Source organism: Gymnoscopelus braueri (genome assembly GCF_963280865.1).
Source record: "Gymnoscopelus braueri genome assembly, chromosome: 1".
Lineage (NCBI taxonomy): Eukaryota > Metazoa > Chordata > Actinopteri > Myctophiformes > Myctophidae > Gymnoscopelus > Gymnoscopelus braueri.
In genome coordinates, this window is record NC_137603.1 from 42,756,775 (window position 1) to 42,781,132 (window position 24,358).

Below are 24,358 nucleotides of genomic sequence, written 5' to 3' on the forward strand. Positions count from 1 at the left end.
TACATCTAAACAGCCTTCATTTGCCACAATAAGCCCCTACAAACATTGTATACTACTATCCTATAAGAATATCGTAACATCGTGCATGACAGCATCATGATGCTACGGAAGCTACCGAGGAATACCAAAACGCTCGCCCCAAAACATAGTCGCCCCGGGGCAAATCCGGCGACCTCGGAACGGTCGCCACCTGGTATTCCAAACCGTTTAGGAATACGAGGTGGCGACCGTTCCGCGCAAATTGGCGCAATCAATCAATAGTTTACTGCAGCGCCTTCTAATAGATGGCACTGGTTTACTGAGGTTACGTTGGCTACGTTTAGGCTAAACGTAACCTCAGTAAACTATTGATTGATTGACTGACTGACTGAATACTTTATTATTACCAGTTTGCAAAAAAGTACAGTTCTATACAAAAGGATGCTAAAAGGATCAAACCCTAGAAAGCACTATGACTTGTTTCCATTGGGGTCGGTTCACCGCCACCACCATCTCCCCTCCAGATAGGATTGCATTCAGTTCACTGATGATTGATTGATTCTTGATTGATTGATTTTATTAGGCAAAAATAATGTAAAACATCACAAACATCACATGTGCTATCAAAAACAATTGCTTTTAGCTTATCCATCAATATAGTGATTTGCGGATGCCTACACCTGACCTTATTCCTAAACGTAACCTCAGTAAAACGGTGCCAAAACTTAACCTTATTCCTAAACTTAACCTCAGTAAAACTATGCCTAACCCTATACTTATTTCTAACCTTATCCTCAGTAAAACAAATACAAGAGTACAAGAATCGCTGGGGGAAATAGGGGTGAGCGTGTTTTGGGGCGAGTCTTCCGGTTACCCTACCCAGCTGTCATGATTAGACTCCATACTGTGTCTCTAGTCTGCTGTCATTCTGTGGTCTTATTGGTCCACCGCTCCATGACACACTCCTATATCTCTCTTATCATTTAGTGGTCCTGGTGCACACACTGCAGGACAAACTCCTCTCCCTCTGTTGTTCTGGTGCTTTGAGAGACCCGGCTATTAGCTTGCTGTTATAATGGCGAGTGTTGAGATATCAACCAGCAGACCGTATCATATCGTTATTTTCGGAGCCTCTGGTTTCACGGGACAATTCGTGGTCGAGGAGGTCGCTCGGACCGCGGCCGAGGGTCCGAAGGGTCACCTGACATGGGCCGTGGCCGGCAGGAGCAGACAGAAGATGGAGAAAGTTCTGGAGCAGGCCGCTGCAGCCTTGGGTATGTTGTATTGTAGATGCTTTGTATTGTTAAACACTGCCTTAAGCTGCGGCTGTGAATACAGAAACTTTTGTTTATCTTGTTGAGGTTAACAGTGAACACTGAACACACCTATAACATAATAAATTGATGATTTAATACATTTCATCCAGACAGCCAGTGAGCCAGAGCAGCTGCAATAGTGTCATCTCAAATTCAACCTTGTAGATAATCCAGCTAAACTAGTAAAACCAGAACTTTCAGTAAGGGGGCTGCACACAGAGCAAAAAAGGAGTTCAGACTAGAGTTAGGATTTTACAGTATTTGAGACCTACTGGGCTGTTACTGTGCAAAAGTTTCAGTCCTCTGATGCTGACAATTGGCTTCATGCGTGGTCAATCAAGCCCTATAGCATTGACTACCATGGTGCATACCTAGTGACCTATACTTTACATAGTGACTCAATATGCATTTCTCACTTCGCACTGAGGAAAGTCCAACGTGGACTGAAACTTTTGGTATAGCCCTGTAAGGTCTCAAAAAAATAACTCCTGATTCTGGAATCAGGAATATTTTGTTCTGTGTTGGAGAGTCCTAGCTGCAAGTAATTTCCCTGCCTATTGCACCAGAGAGGAAGACAAATAAAGGGAAGAGATTGTGAGGCTCTGCTCAACCCATGCCAACCATAATGGCTACTTGACATGAGGAGGACTTTGACCATTTCTACCAATCTCCAAGTACACATGAGTTGACTCCTATGAACAGAAATTAAGTCAGAAATGCGTCACTGTGCGTCTTAAATCAATATTAAATTAAAGGGGGTGTTAGTGATATTCCTTAACTGTTAAATTGCTCTATATTCCTAGCTGTAGAATACAACTCTCGTAGACGTATTTATGATTCTGACGTTGATTGAAAACGTCAGAATCATAAATACGTCTACGAGAGTTGTATTCTACAGCTACTATATTCCCATCATTGGTACTGTTTATTAAGTAACAGCCTGGGGTTACTAATTTCATCCAATCAGAACTGGAGAGAGAACTCATACAAAGTAAAGGATAGTCAAGTGAAATTGTAAGTGATGAAACACAGAAATAAAGCAGGGAAACTCTATTAAATTGAAGCTGATAAATGGGTTCTCTCTCCTGAGTTCTGATTATGAAATTGTTGACCCACCTGAAAATGTATTTTCTGTTTATTAAAGAGCTGGGGAGACCCCTGTTACTGAACAAACCTTCTATCGCAATGATTGCTAATATAGAGCGTTAAAGTCGTACCAAGGTGGCCATACCACCCATGACCAAAATGTGCATTTTAAAACAAAATGCCAGACTCAAAATCATTTTATCACTCTTAGTACTTTTAATGAACTACAGGCTTGGGCTGTTATGTGGCCCTCACATCTAGAGTTCAGGCCACTGCACAGCCCTCACAGGCTCTGGACAACCAGATATCCATACAGGTTTCTTTATGGTTATGTCGGAGTCATAGTGACATGACTATATACCGGTATGGGCGTATCGGGTTTGTTTATGGTTATGTCAGAGTGACGTGGCTGTGGTCCGCCTGCCCTCCCATCAGCCAATTTTAATATAGGTTGATGGTACCAGCTTAAATTGACAGTTTACCAAGTTCGTCAATGATGTCTATAAAAACAATACTCATAACATGTCATATTAAATCCGTCGGTATACAGTAGGGAGTTTATGACCCTGTTACGGTATAGTAGTTTAAGGCCAAGCCGTCAGTATGTTGGGTAATTCGGGCCAGGTCATCAGGATAGGTAGTTTAAGGCCAGGTCGTCAATATACAGTAGGTAGTTTAAAGGGCTGTCCACACAAAGTGCTATTACTATATCTTTTTCATCATAATAGTTATGGTGTGGACTATGGACTCAGCCTTCCACTTTAGTTACAATGATTTTAAAAACGATAACGTTATAGTTATAGTGCTTGGCTCATTAGGCTAAGTCATCAGCATAGGTAGTTTAAGGCCACATTGTCACTATAGTTCGTTTAACACCAGGTTAGGGTTGTTTAAGACCAAGTTAGGGTAGTTTAATGCCAGGTAGTTTTAAGACCTGGTTGTCAGTCCGTATACTTTGGGTAGTTTTAAGACCAGGTAATGGTAGATTAAGGCCAGGTTAGGGTGGTTTTACAGGACGTCAGTATAGGTAGTTTAAGGCCAGAATGGGGAGTGGTTAAATGTGACATCAGTAAAGGCAGTTTAAGGCCAGGTTAGGGGGGTTTATCAGGGCTATAGATAGTTTCAGGCAAGGCAGCATTTGTGCTGTCATGTCACTAAGGTTTCCATGCAGAGGATTAGATAGTTTTGTTAAGTCCATTTCCCCAGAGAGAAACAACAGCTGGTAGAACAATACCCCTCATGATGGAAGGACAGCATCATGTATCCCAGTCTTACTAGCTGAATCCATGTTAATAAACAAATGGAAGCCAAGTAGTGGCGATAACGTTGGGTTATTGTCCAGTCAAACACCCCACACAAGTTTAGTGTGTAGATCGAGTGACACCACTTTTTACTGCACATTTGTGGTCAAGCTATAAAAAAAAGCATGCTTACGGAGACTTGAAGTAGCTTATTATGCCATGAGAATATTATTTAAAAGACCTAGATGGTGTAGTGCAAGTAAAATGTTTGTGACTGCATGTGTCAATACCTTCCAAGCAGTTTTACAAAATATTATGAATGAATGCATAAGCCAGCAAAATTACTCATTCAGGGTTAGATCATTCAGGGTTTAATGCCAATGGACATCAGATTTAGTACCCCCCACATGCTTCCACTCATCTTAAAGTGGAGATATTGGCGCAGCTGTTTAAGCCATGTCATTTATTTATTTACACTTGGTCTGTAATGATATATTGGTTGTGTATGGTTATTTTTCTTTATCTGGACTGTGAGTCTGTTTTAAAGATTAAATTGATGTTTATAGCTAGCTTGCAGCTTCTTCGCATATTTGCTAAGTAATATACCAGTAACCTGAAAGCTGATTGTATGACATTCTGTATAGTAGTGTGTATATCTGCCTGCCTCTTATATTTCATCATGATTTGTGTGCATGGGGTTCTCATCTTAAACAAGCGTAATGCTTAATGAGGGTTTCCAGTTTAGTAGACCTTGTATTGTGAATTTGTACTTCCATGTACTGTTATGTACTGTCATGTACTATTCTCATGTCTTTCTAAATAAACTACATCAATCAATCAATCAAACATCAATCAAGTCACTTATGGTCAGGCTGTTATGTTCCAGTGTGTTTGATTGTTAAATTGAATCTTCTATAAATTAACATAACTACCTTCTTGTGTAGGTAAACCAGAGCTGAGATCTGGTGTGGACATAATTGTTGCTGATGTGGGAGAACTTGACTCTCTGGCTACCATGTGCAGACAGGCTGTGATTGTTCTCAACTGTGTAGGGCCAGTAAGTATCCTAGCCACCACACGCACGCACATTCACATTCACATTCACAAAGTCATTCTCTCTCACATCCTTTTACAGCCTCACCCCTCTCACCAGCTCTCTTTGTCTATCTCTCATTCTGCACACACACACACACACACACACACACACACACACACACACACACACACACACACACACACACACACACACACACAGTAGCTTTCATTCATTATGAATACAATAAGTCATATTGTTTAATGTTACAATGAGAAGCAGATTTTCAACACAGCGTAATGTCCCATTCACTACAATCCACTTATTTCAAACTACTGCACATATTATTCTGGCTTCAGCAAACCGCTATTTGATCTCTGAACAATCTTTCTCTGTTGTCATTGGATAGAAAACAAACCTGTGAATTTTGTTTAGTGTGAGTGCTTTTCCAAATGATTGATTTGATCAATTTGATGAGTATTTTTGAGGCAAGTCCAAGTCAAGTTACAACTCGTGATTTTAGGGACTTAACACAAGTTCAAGTCTCAAGTCTACAGCTGTGTGCATCCCCCATAATTGAATCTCCACGCCAGTTTGGCATTGTCCAGCCAGTTTATCAAGGTTACTCCAAACAAACCCTACTGAAAGACAGAACTTTGTCTAAAATATTTAGACATGGTTGTTAGAAATAGTACTTAGATAGCTTGTAAGACACTATATACATGTTAAGATTTGTGTGTGTGTGTGTGTGTGTGTGCGTGCGTAGTACAGGTTCTATGGTGAACCAGTAGTAAAGGCCTGTGTAGAGAATGGTGCGCACTGTATTGACATCAGCGGAGAGCCACAGGTAAGACATTACTACTGCACTCCATTGTATTATGCTATTGATTTACATACAATAGTGGTTTACACAGCATGTATCCTTTCATTAGGACACAGTAAAATCTTAAGTGTTAATTGAACTCTGAAAGTGTACAAAATTTAATTTGTAAATGTCATTCATGTGTTCCATGAATATGTACTTTGATCTAAATCTGGTTAAGTTAATATAAGGGATGCATTGAATTTCCTTTTATAAAAGGGGTGTGTGTGTGTGTGTGTAGTTTCTAGAGGGTATGCAGTTGAACTACGACAGTCAAGCAGCTGATAAGGGAGTTTACATCATAGGAGCTTGTGGCTTTGACTCCATCCCTGCTGACATGGGGGTTATCTACACCAGGGACCAGTTCAAAGGTACATACCCTCATGCTTGCAGACTTGAGACTTTTCCAGTGAGGTAGTCTCGCGTAGCCAGACAACTATTCCACAATCTCTGAATGCTATATAGAGTCTGGAACTACAACTCCCAAAATCCGAGAGAGGAAACTGGCACTTCCGTTCACGAAAATATCTTTTAAAATATCTTTACACTTTACTTTTTAATTTCCATTTCTGCTAAGCAGCAAGCTATGTATACTTAGATGATTTGTATTTATATTAGGATAAATTTGCGCGACTGTAAAGACGAAACGGAAATGGAGAGGAGGCTCCACATCCGGTTTATATTCTAATCATGATCAGAGCTTCCGAGTCCCAGACTGTATGCCGGAAACATTTGAAAATTGTGGGAGGCAACAGTCTGGTAATGTGAGACTACCAGTGAGGCAACCTCGGAATATATATTTTGCTGCCCTCTACAGGCTGCTTTCAGTACAATTTTTTGGTGAACAGGGTCCAACTTTGTTAAACTATGAAGTCCCTCTCCCTCTGGAATCCTCTGACTTGGGCACACAGAAGAATAGACAGACGTGCACTGACTCTCTGATAGAAAAGTAATCCTATAGCTGTACAAGAGACAACCTTGAATTATATGATGAAAACTTGACTCACTTCTCTGTGTCTATGTGTGTTATCAGGAACACTGACAGCAGTGGAGAGTTTCCTAACTGCCAGCTCAGGTCCTGAGGTAAATGAGATGAAAGTAACAAGATCTGCCTGCTTTAAAAATAGAGCTGATGAAAGAGCAAGACATTTGATAAAAACAAAAGATTTTATTAAAATTGTGATGTGCCAATATCCACGTCTCTGTCTCTTTCTCTCTCTCAGGGTGGCTGTATCCATGATGGAACATGGCAGTCGGCCATCTACGGTTTTGCTGACAGCGGCAAGCTCCGTAGCCTGAGACGAAAGTTTAACCACAAGCCTCTTCCTGTTGTTGGCTCCAGAATCAAACGCAGGTAAACAAAAACATAATGCCACTGTTTGCTTCAAATAGGTTGTGACATTAAATGGCAGAACCTTTCATTGAAGGTTCATTTGCTACATTTGGAATGTTGGCTGCTCCCATACATTGCACCGTAGAAAGCCAACAAGACATTTCCACAATATCACAAATATCTGGTTCAGCATTCAAATGTTAATCCTGAAACATACTGTGAGTAGTAACATCTGTTGACTGTGTATGCTTTGGTGGAATACATTAACGTGTGTGTGTGTGTGTGTGTGTGTGTGTGTGCATGTGTGTGTGCGTGCAGGAGTGCCCTGTTCTTCAGTAATGAGATCGAACAATATTGTGTTCCCTTCATGGGAGCTGACCCTTCTGTGGTGAAGAGAACACAACGGTTCCTGGTCCAGGAACATCAGGACACACCAGTCAGTCTTTCACCCACTCTCTTATTGTTCCTTCTGCCTTCACAGCCTGTCTCTTCTATTTTTCTTATTATGCAACTTCACACACACACATATATATATATATATATATATATATATATATATATAGCATATAATAATTTGAGAATAAAGTTGTTTTTATTGTCAGAACATGACAAATGTAACATAAGATATTGTATTTGTCTGATGCTATTACATGTGCAGTGAAATGTTGGTGTGGCTGTGGCAGACTCCACACCAACACACGTTTGAATGAACATAATCATTCTAGACTGAATTAGGAGTCCTGGAGTGGTGATGTAGATTTGAATGGAGAATATGTTAATGCCACATTAATAATGACATGTTAATGGTACATGTCTGAACACTGTGTTGGTGTCTGTGCTTCTCCACTGGACTATAAACTTGGATTTAGGTCAAATATACCATGTATATTTAACTCAATGCCCCATCTAAACGGGTTAAAACCTGAACGTTCAGTTCTGAATCTGATCTGTTGCTGTAAATCCAGTTTCAAAAGAAAATGTATGATTCTGTACAGCAGGGGTGGGCAACTTGGATGATGGAGAGGGCCACTATATTTCCACACTCACTCCAGAGAGCCACATTGCATATACTGTCAGGCAGACACCTCTTGTCTCTGTATTTCAACTTTTTTCGTAAATGAATGCCGTACTTCGCCATTTTATGTCACACAAAAGTAGCAAAAATAGCCGATCTACAAGCTCAAAACTGCAACGCGTTTTGTGCTTGTAGATCTGCAATGTTTGCTATTTTTTTATTGGAATCTGATTTTTTTGTGCTATTTTTCAATTGGAATCCTGAAAAGTAACATTTTTACATTCTAATGCATTTAGTTATACTTATTTTAACATTTTTAACTTAAATACAAATACATTGGACGTAAAAAAGACGATAGAATCTTAATACTAGTCATTAAGCTACAGAGACTGAAGTAATTAAAGCGGGTCATGTTTGGAATTGTAACCGCTTAAACCAATAATATATCAGTATTCCGATATTAACCTGCGGGCCGCATTAAGTGAAGGTGGGGGCCGCAGGTGGCCCCCGGGCCGCCAGTTGCCCATGTATGCTCTACACTCCTAATGATATGTTATTGACTATTAACACCAGGTCCAGTATGGAGCGTATGCTGGGGTTGGAGGCCTTGGTAACATTGTCAAGATGATGTTTGCTGGTTTGATGTTCTGGTTCCTGGTGAAGTTCAACTTTGGACGCGACCTACTCGTCAAGGTAAATGAGTCAAAGGCGTGAAATGTGAAAACGGTGACCATAAATCTTATGATACAGTGGGACACTGTCATACTGTCAAAAACTTATATTTTTGCTAATAAAAAAAGAGAATTTCTGAAAATGTTTTTTCACAAACCTGTACGGAAATCAAACTGAAACCATTACCCAGATTCTTTACAAGATTGATATTTTTATTGAATAATCGTTATATATTAATTAGATCTCATATGGACCAAATTATCGTGATGAGCATTTTTGCCATAATCGTTCAGCTATACTTAGGAGTGAAAAAAATATATATTTTTGTTAATATCGCTTAATATCGCTATGCTATGTACTCATTACAGGTGAAAAACGGGTATATTCCAAAAGAAAGAAATGCTATAGTGTCCATAGAATGAGACTATGTAGGAATAAGAATCAGAAAATGATTTGAATCCTTCTCTTTCAGTATCCGGAGTTCTTCTCCTTTGGTTTCTTCTCCAAGGCAGGGCCGACCAGAAAGCAGGTAGACTTTTTTTTATTATGTGTCAGTGTTGCTGAGTTAACCCTCGTAGGGTCTTCGTGTTTTAGTCACACCCAGGGCCTTCGGGTCACTTTGACCCGAAGGCCCTGTGTGAAAATTTTCATTTTCATGAACATTTTCATTTTCATATCACATGTTTAGTACAGTAAATAAGGCAAATAGAAGAAGTTTCATAGAGAACAATTTTTTTTTACATACGTTTAATTCATGTTGAAAATGTTAAACCGGGTCAAAAGGACCCGAGGACCCTACGAGGGGTGTGTTAACACACACTTATCATTGTGTGTTCCATGATCTAGTGTTGTAATTGTGTATTTGAGAATTTGTTTGGATGTAAATAATTACTAAAAGGTTTGGGAATGGAGTTGGGGGCATGATAAAATGTATAACAAAAAATGCATATTTGATCTGGAAGACGGTAAATAGTTTTTGAAAAGTGGAGCCGAGTGGTCAAGTCGTTTTGATGGATAAGTACTTTAGATAAATACTGTGGAGGTATGAATCATGTGCTGGCCCTGACAATATTGAAAAATGTGGATACATAAAGCTATAATATAGTGTAAGCAGACAGTTCTGATTGACTAAATGTGACTACCGGTAAATACTGTTTGCAACTCCGGGATGACTCTCGGCGCTGCAATAGGCGACGGTATCTTCCTCGTCAATGGAGCAATCTACCGCGAGTAGCTGCACAACGGCCAGTGAACTTCTCCTTGTCAGCCGAGCTTCTCCCTGCAGTGCCAATAGACTTTGTCCAAAGTGAATATACAGACAGTGTCATGTCAATGATCTGATGACTAAAGCAAGACTTATAATTGACTTTTTTTCCTGTGCCTTAGATGGAGGGATCATCCTTCCAGTTCGCCTTCTACGGAGAAGGCTACACCGAGGGACAGGACCCCTCACAGGGAAAGCCCAATGCCAAGATCCGCACATTGGTCCAAGGACCAGGTAACTTGATTTAATAATGCAGATGACGTTAGATGTATAGCCTCTAGCAGTTACTCGAAATACTCAAACTCAAATCTGGGAGGGGTTTTGAGAACATAACTATAATGAAAAGTAGCAGGCCAACCTAATCCATATCAATAAAGTTGAATACTTATCTATCTTTTTAATGTATAATTGATGCAATGATTTGTGTTATTGCTGTGATCCAGAGGCTGGATATGTGGCCACGCCTATCGCCATGGTTCAGGCTGCACTCACCATCCTCAATGAACCCTCCGCCCTGCCCAAGAAGTGAGTTTACACACGCATATCAAACTACGAGACAATATTCATGTGAAGGTCATGTAAAGGTTATTTGGAGGTGTTTGTGCTGGATGGTTTATGTACTATTAATGTTGTATCACTAAGTGATTCTCCATTTCCATTTTGTCCCCCGTTTGTTTTCTTCAGGGGAGGAGTTTATGCTCCTGGAGCTGTCTTCTCCAGAACCTCCCTGATCGACCGTCTCAACAAACATGGCATCCAGTTCTCCGTCATTTAATGTTCACTCCAAGTTTCCTTCGGCACTTGACGGCAGGTTTGGGGCCAGTAGAGAAGACCTTACCAACGACGAGCCATGAAAAGACAATACCCTCTTTTATTGGTCGGAAACTGACCAATCCCCAATTACTGGTTAACCTATCCTCATTTGTCCTGAACAGCATATTAACCCTCTGCTTGTCAGGCACAACACGGTGTGTTCTACACCACAAATTATTGGGCTGAAATTGTTGGCATGGCTTGTCTGGCCCTAGAAATCATGACATTCAGTAGAAAATACAAAGCCATACTGCTTTCTTTACCTTCACTAGCATTCCTAATTCAAACCAATGCAGAACAAAATGAGAAATAACAGAATAAATGATTAAATGATAAGGTGTCCCTTTTATTCTGTTTATTGATGTTGTGAAGTGATCCGTAGATGAGGGCTTAATCTACAGTTCTACACGCAACCAGTACATGTTGGTTGAATTGTAAAGCAGTGAGATTGGAATACAGTGGGGGGGATAAATAAATGTTTGACACTCCAGTCTCCAGACACTTCACTCAATTTCCAATTTAGTTATTTAATGGTTTAGACTACTGATTCTACCAGGCCTACGGGGGGGGGGGGGGGGGGCGCTGTCTTCTAAATATTGTTTACGAACGTTGCACTTGTATAATTAAATGTAGCCTGGCTTTTCCCCACTGATGTTATATTCTGGCTTTGTAGAATAGAGCTCATTCTACTGTGTGTATGATAGAAACATAAGTACAATACAGCTGATTCTGCTGTGTTGGATTGAAACATGAGAAAAGAGCTCTTTCTGCTGTGTAGGATGGCAACATCAGCTCATTAGAGGCCATTCTAGCATTTTTCGGATGGAAACATTTAGCACTATCCTTATTCCAATTGGGTTTTTGTTTTACATTTCATTAACCCTCCAATCCAAACCTGCTCAAAAGACTGTTTGTAAAAACAGTACAAGTAATTTAAACTGGCTTTCTTTGCTGGGCATTTAGCAAATGTATGAACTGTGCATATTTGATTTTTAAGAAGAGCTTGTGGCTTATCAGGACCAGAAAGGTTTGACTGTCACACACCAGAGTGTGTGTTTTGCGCATGTACTAGATTTGACTATGTAATGTGTGGGTTTCTTTGGCTTGTTTTTCTTTGTCTGATAAATAAAGACAACTCCATTGCTTAAATCTTTGTATTGGTCTATCATTGGTCACAGTGGTTCATAGACACTTGGAAGTCCCAATCCAGAATGATTTTAATTAATACATGTAGACTTGAAACTTGTGGTCCAGATATGAGGGCTGTACCAAAGTTACCCGGACCCATTATGATGACAAACAATTAAATGTTTTCTTACACTCAGAAGGTTACAGACTACCAGATGTTTAAAATGATCTAATATTTATTCAAAAATAATTTGAGGAGTAACAAATGGCATTTGCATCTTATGTACAGAAAGTAGGCTTGTACTATCGACAAGACTAAAGGTTTAATCATGATGGAAACCTTTGTTCACAGTCATAAAAAGGCTAAGAATCTATTAATTGTTCATCTTTGTTCAGCAGCTGCTGAGAGTAGACCATTTCTTGGAAGTTGTACTTCTCTGCAATAGTCTTGATACTGTCAAAGGACCGGATTCTGTTCAGGACCTGCAGGATTTTAAGCACCGTCGACCTGTAAGAGAGAACCGAAAGTCACCAGTCAGCTTTGAGTTTCCACGTCAATAGTGATGTTAGAATTAGGAAGACAATAGGTTTTATACTATGCCCTATGCGTGTAAGGATATAAAAGTGTTTGTTTATGTATGGTACAGTATGTAGTAGTATGGTCTTCATTCACTCGCTGCAAAGAGTGTGTTTGTGTGTTGTACCTAATAGCAGGATCTTCAGACGACTGATTTTTGCAGACAGAGTGTGCAGTCTGAAGCATGAAGTCACTGAGAGACTGCAGTTCAGGCAAACACTCACTCACTTCTACAAACCAAGACCCTGGTAGACAGTCTGCTATCTGAGAGAGACACAGAGAGAAATAAACATACTGTGAAGGGGAACAAATAGCGAAAATATTCAATCTACAAACTCACGTGTTGCATTGCAATAGACATGCACACACACACACACACACACACAGGGTGAAATAAAGTTGTGTACCTTGCTGAGTATGTGGACGGGGTTTGTCTGGCTCTGGTTCAGCAGAATAATCATCACGCGTGCATTCAGCAGTTTCTTTAGCATCAGGTCCTTCAGCACACTCTCGGGGAGGATCTGATCCCATAACCTCATGTTCCCCAGGAGCTACAAAAGAATACACACACAATACAAAATTACACAGTACACACATACCTTACGCCATAATATCAATACACATATATTACAAAATACACATGGTTCACCATAATACACATGTAATACCCACATGACTTCAAACATTTGAATGGGTTTTCACTGTAGTTAATGTGGTAGTCTCACGCAGCCAGACTTTCGGAGATCTCTTGCCTACTGAGACATCTGGTGACATCTGAATTCAATAAATAGGCTAAAAGTGTCTGGAAACAATTAGCAAATGTATAAAATAACAGCTTCACAGAACCAATGCAAAGACTTAAGGGACGTTCCTTCATATGGGATGGTATAAGATTTATTTTCAAATCAGTGGGCGTAGGTTTGATACTGCTGTTTTTCTCCTGCGTCCAAGCCCATTTATTGAATGTTAGATTTCCCCAGATGTATCAGTACGCAGAGATCGTCTGGCTATGCAAGACTATTCATGTGACAGTGTTGAACAAACCTTCACAGCCGTCCACAGCTGCTGGTCTCTGAATCGACACTGAGGAGACGTTAGGTCCTCCTGAACACTGCAATGACAATAAAACACATGTCACAAAAGAGTAAACACAGTGGCAGCTGTTAAAATTAACCACATGAAATCTAGTGTCGGCCCCTGCTTGTTGCAGTATGAATCGATGACTTACATTTTGGGGAACAGTGGGATGAATATATCTTCATCAACACAACTTCTCAGTCTGCTGACTACAGCTTGAATAAACACCTGTATGACACACAAATAAACATCGTCAACACACACTGTCAATACACAAACACATTGTCAATACACACTGAACACAAATTCAACACAAATACACACACACACAGTAGCAATGTGAGACTGTCAGACCGTATTGATGTGTTACAGACAGAGAGTAGTGATGTTTGATAGACAGTCAGTCAGTAGTAATGTGACACAGAACGAGAGAGTAATAATGTGAGACAGACATGTCTAACCTTGACTGGTTTGCTCTGCTCTCCCTGGAAGACAGAGAAGTCGTCCCTCAGACTGTGACAGACATCAGACATACTGACGGACTGACGGTGAGACAGAGGGTCCCACACCAACTCCACGTAGGCTTAGGAGGAAAGAGACAGAGAGAAGTCATATAAAAAGACAGGCGAGTGATAGTGTGATGTTTTATCTTGAGTCAGATCAAACATCTTACATACTTATTGCAAATATGGCACTAATGCTGACACTGGCATTGTTATCAGGTCGATGCCAGGCTAAGATAATCATACTCGCCTGAAGCCTGCCGATGGTCGCATAGTAATTGGTTGTCATACAGATGTACTATACAGATAGAGATGTCCACTCAGTCTCTAGACACTGAGTGGACCATAAGTAATGATTTTAAGTCGAAAGTAAGCCTTGCCAAAATGCCAAGCCAGGTAGGATAGGCAGGAGCCTATCTCCTGTTTCTGTAGCGTGAGGCGGCTTGATGTACAAGTACATCCCCTGGGGACTTACCCCAAATCCAACCCTTGATGCTGAGTGCTAAGCAGGGAGGCATTGGGTCCCACTTTTTATAGTCTTTGGTATAACCCGGTCGGGGAATTGAACCCTGACCTCTTCAGTTTCTCAAAAAAGATACATTTAATAGGTAACCGCTAAAAGAAAATATAATTATTATGTAAAATACTTGTAATCGCTATTATGAAGTAAGTCCTGTCGGTGCCCCATTACATGGTACTCAGTGTAAGTGAAGGATGAGTGAGAGAGTGTGTGTGTGTGTGTGTGTGTGTGTTTACCAGTCATTTTGGGCAGTAGCGTCTTCTCTGCAACATTAGTGAATGTTTGTGTGTCTGTGTGTTCCTGGCTGAGACAGAACGACTCTACAGCTCCGTACCATGGCAATGCTTCAACGTCACCTATGCTGTCCTGAGAAACACAAACAGATACAATGGGCCTCTTGACAAAAGAAAAAACTAGAAAATCATTAAACATGAAGAGTCCCTGGATTTTGTGCCTCAGGTAAACCAGAAATATATTTTGACCATATTAAATAATTCAGATAAATTAACATTTGCAGATGCATCAGGTAAACCAGATGATGCAAATAAGCCATGTTGGACACATGCAGCAAAAGGACTTTCTCCTCAGTTCATTCTTTGATATTAAAATACTAGTCACAACAAATTTGGCTCTGCCTTTATCAAGGTAATTGTGTGTTACACAAGCTATAACAACTTGCATTGTGTCAGGTGTGTGAAGGAGCTTTCAACCAGCAGTGTCTAAGCCCATCCAACAGCCTTTCAGCGCGTCTATGTTGAACACTGTGCACTCTGTGGCAGAGCGAGTGAGCACGAGGTAATGTTAATATGGTTTTAATCAGAGGCCTGATAGTCTTTGAATGTACTGAAATAGTTTGTTCTTAACCCATTTAGAGCGGGAACCCCTATTTGTAACTATACCTTTCAAGACGGGAACCCCATGTGGGGTATTTGTTGCTATGTACAGTATATAGCAACATACATGAAGTTTTTCAGAAAACTTAGGTCAGGATTTAGAAGGCGTTTTTAGAATCGGCCTCAGGTCTAAAAGGGTTCATATAGAATTTGATTGATTACCGGGTGTAGAGCTCAGAGGAGTTGATCAAATCTGAAAAATGCCAGCACTCATGGAATTGTACTTTTTTTATTTAGATAGGCACGGGCAGCAAACGGATGCATTTGGGCAGATCCTTCCTCAGCATAATAAGAACTTAAACACAGGTGTATAAAGGGGCCCTGAGTGAAATACATAAAAAAGGGCCCAAGTAGATCTAATGAGACATTTACATGAGTGCTGCCATTTCTTTTTTTTTATTTATAAAATGCGGTTTGGAACAAGTATAATTGATTTTGCAGAAAGAAAAAGGTAATTCCAAATATACATAATGCCTTCCTGCATGTTGCCAAACACATATTTTAATCATACCAAAGATCACAATTAAATTAACATTTGCAGATGTAAATGTTTGTGTGTGTACCGTCAGAGGGTTCCAGTTCATAATCTGGTGTCTGATGTGTGGGTTCAGCAGCTTTGGGAGGCAGAGGGAGATGTAAGCATTCAGGTAGGAGTCTGGATAAAAATCTCTCCACTCCTCAAAACCTCTCAGAACCTTCTGAACGTCACTGAACCCCTCCTCTACGTCACTGAACACCGACTGAGCACGCTGCAAGATGGCCACTGAGACAGGAAAGAGACAAAAAAAAAACATCACTACAATGGATTGATAAATAAATGGATGGATTCATATACAGATACAGTACATGGATAGATGGCTCGATAAGTTGATGGATATACAGATACATGTAAATGATACCTGGATGGTCGGATATTCAGATAAATGGACGTATGGATGGATGGATATTAGGGCTGTAAACTATGTGTGTCCATCTTTTAAAAGACATGTTGGTGTTTGAAGCTTTCAAATATAACCAATTTTGACAGACCTATTGCATCTAGATCAATGGATTAATTTACAGATAAATGGATTGAGGAAGGAATGGAAGGGTGGAGTTGCAGATAAATGGATGGAGAAAGAAATGAATAGAAAGATTTAGAGCTAAACAAATGGATGGTGACCTCTCTTCCTCTGAAGCTCCTCCTCTTCTTCTGATGAAGGCTGGGTGTCTTTGGGTGTGTCAACACAGGCTCCATCATCAGTAACGTCCTCTCTACAGCATTTAAACACATCATCATGACAAAAGGACAACATTTAAACAAATTCTCTTTGTCATCATTTATCATATAAACTATAAATATGGATTGGAAAAGCTTTTCCCTTTTTATTTCCAACCCATTGACACAAAACTTGATCCAAGAAATACATTTGTCTCACTCACCTCTGACTGGGACCACCTCCACTCTGCTCAGCAGCACCATCTACAGATGAGAGACCGTCAGACACTAAACTACATCCAACAGTTTTATATGTTTCACATTGGCATCCACTCATATATAAAGGCCCTGACACAACAAAATGACTATGTCCCGACTATTACAGACTACGTTGGGAAACAGAGTTAAAAGTTACTTCTGCGAATAAAATCAGTTCATGGTGCTTTTCTGTGCCTGCCTGAGAGGAAATAAATCTAAAATATTGGGAGAATACATGAATGAATAACATTACCCCTTGCGATTGTATTAATCGTCTGCAACATTGACTGACATTAAACATGATATTAATTTGCCAAAAGTGAGTGTATGCCATCAAATAATTGCATCCGAGAGCTTTGTCCCTTTCTCTCTCACACACCTTTTTAATTGGATGACCAACCCACACAGACACCTCACTACCACTGATGGCACAGTAGCTACACAGCGCACATTCTACGACCAATTTTCAGCCACAGAAGTTCATCAACAGCCTGACGTCAGCTTGGTGTGTCACAGCCTTAACAGACACCGTTGACACACTCTCAACTATAACTTGCGTCGCCTCTCTCTCACACAAACACACACACACACACACACACACACACACACACTGTTCTAAAACATCTTAATTTATGCAGCTTATACTTAGTTTAACCTTGTTTTAACATTATATATAAAAAAGCATAAAATAACAGGCACTATTTTTAACCATCTTTTTTTTGCCATCACGTCATGGCATTCAGCTGAAAGATCTTCAGGGAAGGACGCCCTTGTGTATCCTCACTAATAGTGTAACAATCACCCTTTAACTTTGAAAGGATAATCGTTAACTAAGGAAAAAAAACTACGGAATCGGCTGGGTTTTAGCCGGATGAATTCATATTCAGATGCCACAAATTAGTGATTGACAAATCAAATAGTAAATAAAATGATTCACTTAGGGTCGATTATCAGGTCGATGCCAGGCTAAAATAATCATACTCGCCATCAGTGAAGCCTGCCGATGGTCACATAGTGATTGGTTACTTTGGTTGTCATACAGATGTATTATATACAGATAGAGATGTCCACTCAGTCTCTATAGACACTGAGTGGACCATAAGTAATGATTTTAAGTCGAAAGTAAGCCTTGCCAAAATGCCAAGCCATGTAGCCATGTAGGATAGGCAGGAGCCTATCTCCTGTTTCTGTAGCGTGAGGCGGCTTGATGTACAAGTACATCCCCTGGGGACTTACCCCAAATCCAACCCTTGATGCTGAGTGCTAAGCAGGGAGGCATTGGGTCCCACTTTTTATAGTCTTTGGTATAACCCGGCCGGGGAATTGAACCCTGACCTCCCAATCTCTGTCAGTTTCTCAAAAAAGATACATTTAATAGGTAACCGCTAAAAGAAAATATAATTATTATGTAAAATACTTGTACTTGTTATCGCTATTATGAAGTAAGTCCTATCGGTGCACCATTACATGGTACTCAGTGTAAGTGAAGGATGAGTGTGAGTGTGGTTTACTGTCCCTTTCTCTCTCCCTAACAAAAATAAATCACACCCAGTGTGAAGTGAGCGGTGTTATTTAGAACAGTGGTCATCACAGTGATGGATGCGCACTTAATTTTTTTTATTTTTTTTTAAAGTGCGTGGTGCTATTTATAGGTTATGAATTTCATCATGCATCTCGCTAGCCAATCACAGTACTGAGCAAAGGGTCTGAATACTTATCAGCCAATCACAGTACAGCGAAAGACAAATTTTCACGACGGATGGGTCATGGGTCCCAACCCCACTTATAGGAGCGGCTACACCGCTCAAAAAAAAATAAAAAAAATAAATGAACCCATCACCCACAGTAATCAGAGGTCAGACGGACCCATTACCCATTCTGTGAACTGGAAACGATCCTTTTAACAAATACTTCATAGATTCGAACATGTTGCATATATACATCAAATACACAATTACACATCATAACACCAAGCAGGCTAAAATAATGTGCCTTTGTCACAATAGCTCCTCAGAGATTCCTCCTCTATCCTTGCTTGTCAAAGCAGAAATAAAGGCTTTGGGATGACCTTCGAAATAGCAGATCAGAATGACTTACGGTTCAAGTGAGGATCAAGGAGCAAGGAATTATCAATTAAGAGACTTGAGGAGCAAGGAATTATCAATTAAGAGACTTGAGCTGTACCCCTAGTAAAGTCTGCCTTTAAAAAACACAGGAACTACATGTATGTCAGACACACAACTCACAAGTGAGCTGCTGCAGGCGGCCAGCCTCCTCCCTGACAGTTTGTCGTCTGTTTGCCACCAGTGCCTCCATGTGGTCAGATAGGAGAGAGTGCAGCTCCACCTCTATTGAGTTGATCTCCATCACCTACAAACACAGTGACTCTTTTAGCTGTTCATCAATTATCCAGGCAGTTATATTAACATTAAAATGTAAATCTAAATGATAATCTATGTGTTCTACCTTCTCTTGCAGACACTCCACCAGGTTCTGACTGTAGACGTTCATCTTCTTGAAGAACTTCAGCTGTGCCTCCGAGGAGCCTCCCTCCAGCTTTTCTATAGAGCTTCTCGAACTCTCCGTATCTCCCTCCATCCTCCTCAACTCCGCCTGACGTGCACTGTGCACCTCCTTCAGAGACTCTAGTCTGGAGAAAAAAAAACAACAGATGAAACTGTAAAGACAAATTTATTTCATAATGTTAAACCGTCAAATAGAATGTTTCTCAATAACACTTGAACAAACAAGCAGGCAAGAATTGGAAGAAAGGATGGAAAGCACCTATTTCTGCCCTCTTGCACTGTTTCAACCTTTCAGTTTTGGTTTAACAGAGGGATAACTACACTTAAGAATATTTATGACCATGTGACCTTTATGTCTTTTACAGAGCTTCAGATTAGGCATTTTATTCAGAATCACACCCAAATTCCCAGGTTCTCCAACGGAAACACTTATCAACTCTTTATTGACTCTCGATCCTAAGGCAAAAGATCAGATTTCTAACATTCACTGACTCATTAATTCTGTCAGTGAAGACTCAGTAATAAGACCTAAGGTCTCTTAGGAGAGGGAGTTGGGTCTGGGTTAAATGAAACTATGGGAAAGAAATAGGAGAGGTGGGATGGACTTCTTTCTTTTGAAATGTAGTTTTTTGTCTCGTTATGTCTAAAAGAAAAGTGTTTTGAAGATGCTACATGTATTAACTCTTTGACTGCGGACGACGCGATAACGCGTCAAGTGCTACTTTGTCCAGTTGGCCGTCGACGCGCTGGACGCGCTGGACGCGCGTTCATTGTTTAATCTCTGATTGCGCTATGCTGCTTAATATTCAATGTTATTCTCGAGTTCCACTTACTTCACGGACATCTGCATCCGGTTTCATGACCTGGATTCCGTTTCCGGTTTTTGATTCTTTTCCCCAGTCATTTTCGTCCAAAATAGGTAAATAAACGGTCTTTCACACGGTATGACGGACAAACGGACAGTTTCTCTTCTATAATCTATGGTCTGGGTGACGATCAGTCATCGCCGTCGTGTCTCACATCGTAATTTTGGCGATCAAAACAATCTGGGAGGACGTCACATCCGTTTTCATGTTTTTCCCTGTCTAATCTATCAAGAAGGGTGAGAGAGACCTAACGACCTGATCAAGCAGTCATGTGCTGCACTCTAGTGGCGGATTTGTGCTGGGTCTTTATATTATGTGCCCTTAAATTATTTTCATGAGAAAAATTCAAAATATAAAAAAAACACGAAAATTGCTGGCACTGGGGGAGTACTTTATGAAAATACTCTGGCAGTCAAAGAGTTAAAATACTGTATACTAAATTTGTGACAGCTGTTAAAGACGTTTTGAAGACATTAAATGCATTAAAGATGTTAAACATACTGACTTTGCATTGATTCTCCTCTTCATTGTGGAGATGGAGACAGGAGGCAGAGTCTCTGGGAGGTGGACAGCCGCCGATCTGGTCTTCCGTCTCTGCCTGCCTGTCCAACTGCTGTCACTGCCGGATGGACTCTGAGAGGAGATGAGAGGTAGAGTTAGAAACAGAACTTGTATTACCGTTTATGTCTTCGTTGAGCCATACGTTTCTTCACCTGTTCTCCTGGTCTTCTTTTGACTCCTTTTCCAATCTGCGTCTCCTCCCAGACTTCCTGATCCTCTCTCTCTGAGGAGTCACGGTCACTGCCATCGCTGCCTGCTGAAACGCACACTCAACATAAATAAAACATACACACTCTCCTCCTCTCCTCCTGATCTCCGTTAAACTTTTCTTTATATCCTCTCTTACCTAGTTTCTCAGTAATTCTTTCCCTGATGCTTTTTGTCCGTGGAGCAAACTCTATCCTGCGCTCATAATCATCTTTCTCATTGTCATCATCTTCAACTTCATCTTCATCATCCCTGCTGTGGATGTCTGAGCTGCTACTAGGAGAGTTCTGGTCCTTCATGCCCAGGGAGATGAACTCTTTCTGGGCTCGAGCCTTTCTACGGCTCCTCCTGGCTGCCTGGATGTCTTTGATATCAGGGATGATTACTGTAGGTGCTGTAGGTGCGTGCAGAGACACAAACACACAAAGTATTTGTCAGGATAGAATAATTGTTTTCACTTATGTCAAAATGCATGTATTAGTATTGTGTGTCATTAATCAAAAGTCTGTGCTGAACACAGACTTTTGAGTAAATTGTGTATTGTAATACACAAGCAGCATGCACACACAACCATGCACCTTGTTCAGGAACAGAGGTGTCAGAGAGTGAAGAGGCTGAGCTATAGGGAGTTGCTCCACCATCATCATCATCACCACCACCATCATCATCATCATCCTCTTCCTCCTCCTCATGGCTAGGGCACGGTGAATCCAGTCTGGAGGAAACAGAAATGGAACCATCTTCACCTGCAGATGTCCAGGGAGCACAGAGAGAGAGGTTGGATGTGTGCATGTGTGCTCTGTATAGTTAATACATATCATTTGTGCATGTGTGTGTTTGAGGTAGTATACACACGCATTAAGGAAAATACAAATACACAAGCAGTTAATCTACTTGGTTGTCTGTTTTGTCCGTGCACTTTTCAAATCAATAATAAATTATTCACAAAAAAATACAAGTAGTCTCATGCACTATTAATGTGTTTGTGTATATAATTATAATAATGTAAGATGGCACTGTAATGGTGATAAGTCATGTCTGTGTTGTCAGTTGTTATCCTGTGGATAACTACACTAGAACTTACACTGGTGGAACCAAATGGAAATGGGAATATGTGTTACACAAGTAAGAATCTACTGTCGCTGTAGACAGACCACCCATTACGGACACTACATGGATGTTCTGATTTAATCATAAGAGTAAGACAGCACAAGCAAATACAGGACCACCAGCAGCATAGCTGAAAGAGGAAGTGAGGACATGTCATTCTCTCCTGCACAGACACACACCCGTCAGTCAACAGCTCCAACATAACCATATCAAGTTTCCTTCACTTAAAATAGAGTTCAAATAATATGAATATAGCAGAATCCATAATGTGTGTGTGTGTGTGTGTGTGTGTGTGTGTGTGTGTGTGTGTGTGTGTGTGTGTTACCAATGGCAGTGCTGTGGGAGTCATCTTTTCTTTTGATTTTGAGCTTTTGATTGAACACAACAGCTTTATCAGATGACTTCCTCAGCTGAAACTCTGGTGCCTCAGCAACTGTAAGAAAACAGGTAACCATGGAGCTTTATCAGTGTAATTCATTGTAACTCTTAAAGTAACCACAATATATAAATTATAAAGTGACCACAATATGTTCTGTACATTGGCAAGGCAGGAATCCACCTCAATAACTGTTGTCATTAGTAGAAGGGTTGTTAGTTGTTGTTTTTTTAGTTTGAAGATTTTCCAAGACTACTGTCGAACCTTCGGATTCATTCTAATATTATTGAACATCTTATGTTTATGATTATTGTATTTTATTCATAACAGCCCACAATGTTAATTCATTTAACCCATATAATTCCCACTCCTTGGTTATAAGGTCAGAATCTCAATAAAATGTAAACAGTTGAAGACGTCTTTACAAATTAGAACAAGTGGTGGAAAGTAACTTAGTACATTTACTCAAGTACTGTAGTTAAGTACAGTTTTGATGTATTTTTACTTTACTGGAGTATTTCCAATCTTCAATAATTTTACTTCTACTCCACTACATCTCAGAGGCAAATATTGTACTTTTACTCCACTACAATTATTTGAAAACTTTAGTTTGTTACTTTGTAGATTTTGATTATTATTACAAATCACACATTAACCACTTCAGCCCTATGCTAGCCCTGAAACATGACTGTCATACCATGACAGTCATGGTGCCGAGTCCCCCTGGTCTAAAGTTGTGTTCGATTTTTTCACATTGCCATCTCTCACATAAACATAAACGTTCAGATTTCAAATATAAAGTGCTTACCACCGAGCCACGGATGTTACAAGGCGATGCGGACCGTGATAGTACCCGTATCTCCCGTATTGTTCAATAAAAAGCATTTTAATCCCATCGCCGGCCATTTTCTTTTTTTGTTTTTTTTTGTTTTGTAATGTATCAGAGTGCAATACACCTCCCAACCATTAGTGTCGCATGGTTGAAAGTATCGGAGACAATTTGGAGAAAATGGCCGGCGATGGGATTAAAATGCTTTTTATTGAACAATACGGGAGATACGGGTACTCATCGCGGTCCGCATCGCCTTGTAACATCCGTGGCTCGGTGGTAAGCACTTTATATTTGAAATCTGAACGTTTATGTTTATGTGAGAGATGGCAATGTGAAAAAATCGAACACAACTTTAGACCAGGGGGACTCGGCACCATGACGCTTGTATACAAGCGTCATGTGAACCATGGCTAGCCCTATGCATACTTAGGCTTTCTATAAATAGCCGATCTACAAGCTCACAATGCGTCGCTTTTATTTGTGACAGAATATTTCTACATTGTGGTATTGATACTTTTACTTAAGTACAAAATGTGAGTACTTCTTCCACCACATGCCCATTATTCTCTCTTAAAAAGCCAACAAACCTTCTTTATCCCCAGAGAAACTCAGCACAGCGTTCCCTTTCTTTTTCTGTCCGTCTTTCTTTTCACTTTGCTCTGTTCTTTCTGACGTCGTGAGTCCTCTCTTCTCAGCACCGTCGTCTGGGGCTGGGCCGCTGCTGTTCGACTGAACAGGCGCCTCTTCCGGCTTGGAGCTGCAGGAGATGCCGCGGCCTGGAGGCCTGGACAGTTTATTATGAACCTGCTGTGTGTCTCCTCCTGCATCTCCACTCTTCTTCTCCTCATCTTCATCACTGGATTCTCCTTTTCTTTGGCGAAAGTTTCTCCTGGTCTTCTTGTTGAACATGTTGTTCACCCGCTGCTGGCAAATGGCAATGATCACAAAACGTGTGGGTTCTGTTGTTGTTCTGAGGGTTTTCTGAAGCACAAGAAACGTAATACGGCAGCCAGCGTTGCCAGATTTTGTGAGAGAGATAAGCACATTAAGCAGCCAGGTGCTTGCCAACGTGTCGTCACCACGGGGCGGGGGGGGCGTGGCAAAGTACCAAAT

General features: G+C 40.5%; 2 protein-coding genes across 3 annotated transcripts; one reads left to right on the forward strand and one right to left on the reverse strand.

Annotated features, from left to right (window-relative positions):
- The first annotated feature begins 841 nt into the window (after positions 1–841).
- On the forward strand, positions 842–11,763 carry LOC308085576 (saccharopine dehydrogenase-like oxidoreductase). Its single transcript, XM_080428776.1, has 12 exons — positions 842–1,253; positions 4,567–4,679; positions 5,422–5,502; positions 5,759–5,888; positions 6,551–6,600; positions 6,741–6,871; positions 7,169–7,286; positions 8,439–8,558; positions 9,010–9,066; positions 9,924–10,035; positions 10,245–10,326; positions 10,486–11,763. The coding sequence occupies exons 1-12, from the start codon at positions 1,055–1,057 to the stop codon at positions 10,574–10,576; spliced, it is 1,284 nt and encodes a 427-aa protein (XP_080284902.1). The 5' UTR covers positions 842–1,054; the 3' UTR covers positions 10,577–11,763.
- Positions 11,474–24,238, reverse strand: gcfc2 (GC-rich sequence DNA-binding factor 2). 2 transcript variants are annotated; one of them, XM_080428759.1, is made up of 18 exons: positions 23,833–24,238; positions 22,363–22,470; positions 21,506–21,673; positions 21,067–21,321; positions 20,873–20,973; positions 20,665–20,792; positions 19,235–19,418; positions 19,015–19,138; positions 16,735–16,774; positions 16,475–16,566; positions 15,876–16,075; positions 14,656–14,785; positions 13,858–13,979; positions 13,548–13,624; positions 13,364–13,430; positions 12,727–12,870; positions 12,447–12,583; positions 11,474–12,250 (listed from the first exon to the last, which is right to left on the reverse strand). In XM_080428759.1, the coding sequence occupies exons 1-18, from the start codon at positions 24,152–24,154 to the stop codon at positions 12,106–12,108; spliced, it is 2,544 nt and encodes an 847-aa protein (XP_080284885.1). In that variant the 5' UTR covers positions 24,155–24,238; the 3' UTR covers positions 11,474–12,105. The 2 variants fall into 2 exon arrangements, with proteins under 2 accessions (XP_080284885.1, XP_080284884.1); XM_080428758.1 differs by having other exon boundaries at positions 20,873–20,976.
- Positions 24,239–24,358: the final 120 nt, after the last annotated feature.